The sequence below is a fragment of the Colobus angolensis genome, unplaced genomic scaffold (genome assembly GCF_000951035.1).
Source record: "Colobus angolensis palliatus isolate OR3802 unplaced genomic scaffold, Cang.pa_1.0 Scaffold179, whole genome shotgun sequence".
NCBI lineage: Eukaryota > Metazoa > Chordata > Mammalia > Primates > Cercopithecidae > Colobus > Colobus angolensis.
This window is the reverse complement of record NW_012114921.1, coordinates 6,123,772-6,129,835: the sequence shown is the minus strand read 5'-3', so window position 1 is coordinate 6,129,835 and position 6,064 is coordinate 6,123,772. Positions and strand designations below refer to the sequence as shown.

Here is a 6,064-nt window from a genome sequence, read left to right as displayed (position 1 = left end):
TCGGAGGCTGAGGCGGGAGAATGGCGTGAACCCGGGAGGCGGAGCTTGCAGTGAGCGCGCCACTGCACTCCAGCCTGGGCGACACAGCAAGACTCCGTCTCAAAAAAAAAAAAAGAAATCTTTTCTGAAATTAAGAAATTTGAGATAGCAAGAGAGATGGGCACATGAATTCAGTTTACTATCTTGATCCAATTTCTAAAGAAATCTAACATGTTAGTTTAGACATCACATATCCAACTACATCAATCTTCTATTTAAAACACTCCCTCAGCTCCAGCATAAAGTCCAAGCTCTCTGGCCTAACATACTGGATCCTTAACCCAACTTTTGTTCATGCTGTCCATCACACAGGAAAGCACTGCCTTTTTCTCTGCCTGGTATCATTACCTGATGCTCACCTAACACTATATTATAAATCCTTGTTTACATGTTCTGATTCATCACAAAAATTGTGAGACCAAGAGCAGAGATCTTACTAGTCCTTGAATTCTCAGCACCCAAAGAACCTATCATGTGGTAACTATTCATTTTATAAATGAGAATCAGGCATTAAAATGCCATGGAATCTTAGAGTCAGATCTCAGACCAGTGAACCACGGATAACAGAATTTAGAGCTAAAAGGGACTTTAAGATTATGTTTGTTAAACGAACAACGTTTTAAGGCCCAAGAACTCTGCAAACTTCCTTGTACTTCAAAGCAGAATAAATCACTCCATCAAATATAACCCCATTGTACATTATTCATGCCTTTGTTGCAGCGCTTCTCTCCCCAGTCTATCATTAATTTTTTTTCTCAAGGATTAAGATAGTGTACATTCATTTTTGTGTCACCTATACTTTGGCATAAAGAAGATACTAACTCAATATTTAGGGTATGAGTGAATACATGAATGCTCAGGAGAGCAGAATTTTGTGCTGGTTTCTACTACTAACTCAGTCAAACGTAGAGAGTGAGTCACTTAATCTTTCTGAGTCTTAATTTCTTAGGCAACAATTGTATTTGATTATTTCACAAGTGGAATCATCTGTGTGAAACCAATATGGAAAATAATGACATGCTACCATAATACAAAACATTTCTTCCATGTAAAACTAGTAAGGATATATAGAGCACTGAGCTAGTGCTGGACAAATGTTCTGAATTGAGGGAGAACAATGTCCTTGACAGTCTTAGTAGTTTTAATTGTAGATACTAAACCAGTACAAGTTTTTACCAAGCAGGTGTTATCCTCCCTGCCATATGGCATGAACCCCAGGGCTCTTCCTCCTCAATAACAAACAACATAGCTACAGCTTTACTGCAGTCTCCTTTATAAGACCTCAATGACATCTTTTTTTGTTCCTTGTCACAGTGAAAAGAAACCTAAACTGGGATTCAGAAGACCCCAGTTCTAATGTGGTTCTAATTATAAGTCTTCAGGAAACTCTGTTTTTCTGCCTATGAAATGGAGATGACAATACTTTGTACATAGGTAATTGTGAGGCTAATCATGCTTATATAAAGTTTTTAACACAGTGCATCGTAGGCACTCAATATTGATGGCTATCACTCTTCCCATAAAAGCATAAAGACATTTGAGCCACGAAGCACAATTTGGCTTAAAGCCTCTTCTTCAATAATTTACTATTCAAAGATCCTGTATTTGCAAATTCTTTCCCATCTTTTAATTACATCTCTTCCATTTGATGAAAGGCAGCACGAAGCGGGGGAAAGCAGTATAGGTTGGGAATCAGATGCCTATTGCCATTAACTCTTTTCCATTTCAGTTTTATCATCTATAAGGATAATAACTTACCTCAGTAAGCTCCTGTGAGGATTCAGAGAGTCGGTAAGAAAGGATCCAACAGGTTGCAAGGCACTGAACATGTGAATATTGTTTTTTATAATCAATAAGTGTAAAAATGACTCAGAATAAACCAGTACCCACGGTGGAAGCATGGTTCAAAGTATTTTGATGGTGACTTGGTATTGTGTTAGAATTTAACCACTCTCCTGCTTAAGTTCTTTAAGCTTCTCATCACCTTTAAGATAAGTCAAACTCCTACATGATTTGTCCCGCTTACCACTACCACTCCTCCTCATCGCCCACCTCTACTTCCTTCACAATTCACATTCTAGTCATAACAAACCACTTCGCAGTTCCCTGTGCTAGTACACCTCATGAACTTCCTTGCCCACACACATGCTATTCTCTTTCTGTGTGGAATATCTGCATTTCCCCTTAATCTTTGCTCTAGATAACTAACTCAGTCAACTCAGACTTTACCATCAGGAAGTTTTCTCTGACACATCCAAACTTTCATTCAGTAAATGTTTACCAAATGCCAAGACTTGCCAGATGCAAACGATAAAACAATTAACAAGTCAGAAACAGCCCCTGGCTTCATGAAGGTTAGCATGCTGCACTATAATTGTCTGTCTGTGCCTTCAAGCACAAACGGGAATCATGAAGAATTGGCTGCTCGAGACTGGGAGGTTCTTAGGTATTGGGACATGTCTGACCATCTCTGTAATGTCACTTATTCACACCGGACTTGGCATAGTATAAACTAGGGCTTTTGCAAATGTTTAGTAAATCAATATGGCATATCCACCTATGTACAAGAGACATCAGATGTAAAAAATAAATAGCAACCAGGTGTGGTGGCTCACACCTGTAATCCTAACACTTTGGGAGGTCGAGGCAAGAGGATCACTTGAAGCCAGGAGTTTGAGAACACAAAATGAGAATCCCATCTCTACCAAAACTTTTTAAAAATTAGCTAAGTGGGCCGGGCGCGGTGGCTCAAGCCTGTAATCCCAGCACTTTGGGAGGCTAAGACGGGCGGATCACGAGGTCAGGAGATCGAGACCATCCTGGCTAACATGGTGAAACCCTGTCTCTACTAAAAAATACAAAAATCTAGCCGGGCGAGGTGGCGGGCGCCTGTAGTCCCAGCTACTCCGGAGGCTGAGGCAGGAGAATGGCAGGAGCCCAGGAGGCAGAGCTTGCAGTGAGCTGAGATCCGGCCACTGTACTCCAGCCCCAGCAACAGAGCGAGACTCCGTCTCAAAAAAAAAAAAAAAATTAGCTGAGTGTGGTAGCTTATGCCTATAGTCCCAGCTATTCAGAGGGCTGAGGCAGGAGCATCACTTGAGCCCAGGAGTTTGAGTTTACACTGAGCTATGATCACACCACTGCACTCCCGCCTGGACAATGGAGCAAAACCTCATCTCTTAAAAAAAAAAAAAAAAAAAAAAAGGTAGTATTCTCTTACATGCATCGCATTTTATTATTTATAGGACCCTTTCAAATACATCAACATCGCATTTTATCCTTGTAATTGCCCTGGGAAACAGAATTTGTAAGTTGAGAGAGACACAGAGATCCTCTAGTTTAATCCCCAGCCAATTCTTCATGATTTCTGTAACATCCATTCGAGTGTCAAAGCATTCATTACAACTTCAGAGGACAGAATGAATGACTTTAAATGAATAAAATCTGTTCCCTTCAACAATTAGTACTAATCTTGGTTTTGCAGACTCCATAGACCAAAGAGGAAATTTTCTTCTAAATGTAGGTATCTGAAGACACGTCCAGGTAAGGGCAGAGTATATCATCCTCATTTTATTGATGAAGAAATTGAAGCTCAAAGAGGCAAACTGACTTTCCCAAGGTTCAAAGCTACAAATTTAAAAACTGAGCCTAAAGCCATATCTTCTGGTTCCAGAATTTCTAGAACATTTTACAACTATTATGAATCCATAAAAATTAAAAATAAAAAAATTATCACAAAGAAAGAATTTCTAGGACATTAAAGCTGAAAGGGACACCCACCCCTATTTATTATATCTAATTTCTTTATTGGATAGATAGGAATTCTGAGGCCAAGGGTGCAGGAGTGACTAATACAAGTGCCTCCCAGCTCAGGCTCTGCCTCTGCCACACCGTCTTGATGCTTACCTCCACGTCTGCCCACATCAACATAGAGTAAATACTTACCAAGGCGTTAGAAGAATTATAATCCTCAGCTGACTTATCTGCACAGGAAGAAAGACAAAGGACTTAGTCAATAAACAATTACAGTTAATTCTTTCTTGACAGCAAAAGAAGTCTATCTGGTCAACCACATGCCAGATTCAGAGAGTAGTAATAGTATGACTGGTACTACAGGCTAGATATCATGCTAAACGCATTATATATATCACCTTCTTTAATCCTCATTATGGCTCTGGGTACTGTTATTATATCTACTTTTATTGATTTGGAAACAAGTTCAGAGATGTTAAGTACAGTTGTGTGTGGCTTAGCAACAGGGTATGTTCTGTGAAATGTGTCATCAAGTAATTCTGTCATTATGGGAACATCATAGAGTGTACTTACACAAACCTAGATGGTATAGCCTGCCACATACCTGGGCTATATTGTATAGCCTGTTGCTTTCTAGGCTACAAACCTGTACAGCATGTTACTGCAGGCAACTGTAACACAATGGTAAGCATTTGTATATCTAAACATAGAAAAGGTACAATAAAAATATAGTTCAAAAGGTAAATAAAAGGATATATCTACATAAGCACTTACCATAAATAGAGCCTGCAGGACTGGAAGTTGCTCTGGGTGAGTCACTGAGTGAGTGATGAGTAAATGTGAAGGCCTAAGTAGGACATTACCAGTATACACTTAGGCTACGCTAAATTTATTTTAAACTTAAGTAATCACTAGGTGATAAGAATTTTCAACTCCCTTATAATATTATCAGACCACCATTGTATATGCGGTCTGTTGTTGTGGCACATGACTGTTATCTGTCCAGGGTACACACAGGTTAAAGAGAGGAATTAGATTTGAATTCTGGTCTCATTCTAAATACTACGCTAGAACTGTATCCACATCATCAGCTATATCACTGTCAGGCTTAAATGGCTAAGAAAATCTGCATTCTAAAAGAAAAGGAAAGAATCCATAGCACCACCCCTGAGTCATCCATGCCAAATCATGGCCAGTCTCCAGCTTCAGCTTTCATAAAGGATCCTTCTATACCCATATCTACTGCCCACAGGGACAAAAGGACTAAGGTTGAGGAAAAGACAGGTATAAATCCTGTCAAGTCTAATTAAAGGTAGGGTCTTGTTTTCCAAGAATAGAATCAAGCTCCTTCAATGAAGCAATTATCATGTTTCATTTATTCTGAGAGGTACATTTTTCACATTAAAGTCTCTGAAACAGAGGTGTGCCCTACCATCAAAAGCATGTTATGGTTTGATTGGCAGCTTTATTTTCCTTGATTGGTATGGAAATAATTGTGCATCTTATAATCAGTGGTATCTTAGACTTCTTAAAATATGAGAGACCCAATGGAGATCTTAGCAAGAAATAAGTTTAAAGACCAGGTAATGTCTTCAGTTTTGTTCTTTAATTCCCATGGGTCCAAGAAAAACCGACTTTGCCAATTGAGGAGGCAAAATATTCTACCAAATCCAATATATTTCTCACCAAGAACCAAGCCCAGAGAATGTACAATCCCAATTCCATCATATAAAAAGTGCTAGATACAGCTTCTTTGACCCTACAGCAAATCATGAACCCACACAGCAGGAAATAAGGCAAGCTCTGACAACATGTTCTTATAACAAATCCAGAATAGCTAGCAGTATTCTGGAGAAATAAATTCAGGATATACTTTAAGCATAATTCATTTGTTTTTTCTTGTCCAGAAGACTATCAACTTTGGCAGAATACAACACTATGCCTTCACTGTACTACCCCCAACTTTATGTACTGCTAGTATTTTTGAAGATTGGGTATTTTGGTAATAAGTATACTTGTTATGTCATATAAAAAATAAGTAAACACTCCTTTTAAAGGTGATGAACTATATATCAAAATCAAATTCCAAAGCACAGAATGACGGAACAGAAAGTACTTCCAGCACTTTCATTTACAGATGAGTAAAATGAGGTTCAGAAAAGGAAAAAGATTGGTTCAAGGTCACATAAGTCATTGGCAAAACAGGGCTAAGACCTAGCTGCGTTGTCAATCTCATCTACTTTTTCCCTATTAGATTAGCTATTAACTGGTA

At 38.8% G+C, this 6,064-nt stretch overlaps 1 protein-coding gene across 2 annotated transcripts in view; it reads right to left on the bottom strand.

Annotated features, from left to right (window-relative positions):
• Positions 1–6,064, bottom strand: part of PAK1 (p21 protein (Cdc42/Rac)-activated kinase 1) — a 94,856-nt gene that overhangs the window by 52,945 nt on the left and 35,847 nt on the right. For both annotated transcript variants that reach the window (XM_011938936.1, XM_011938937.1), the window contains exon 5: positions 3,985–4,022. In XM_011938936.1, coding sequence (XP_011794326.1) covers positions 3,985–4,022 — 38 coding nt within the window. The remainder of the gene's footprint in view (positions 1–3,984; positions 4,023–6,064) is intronic.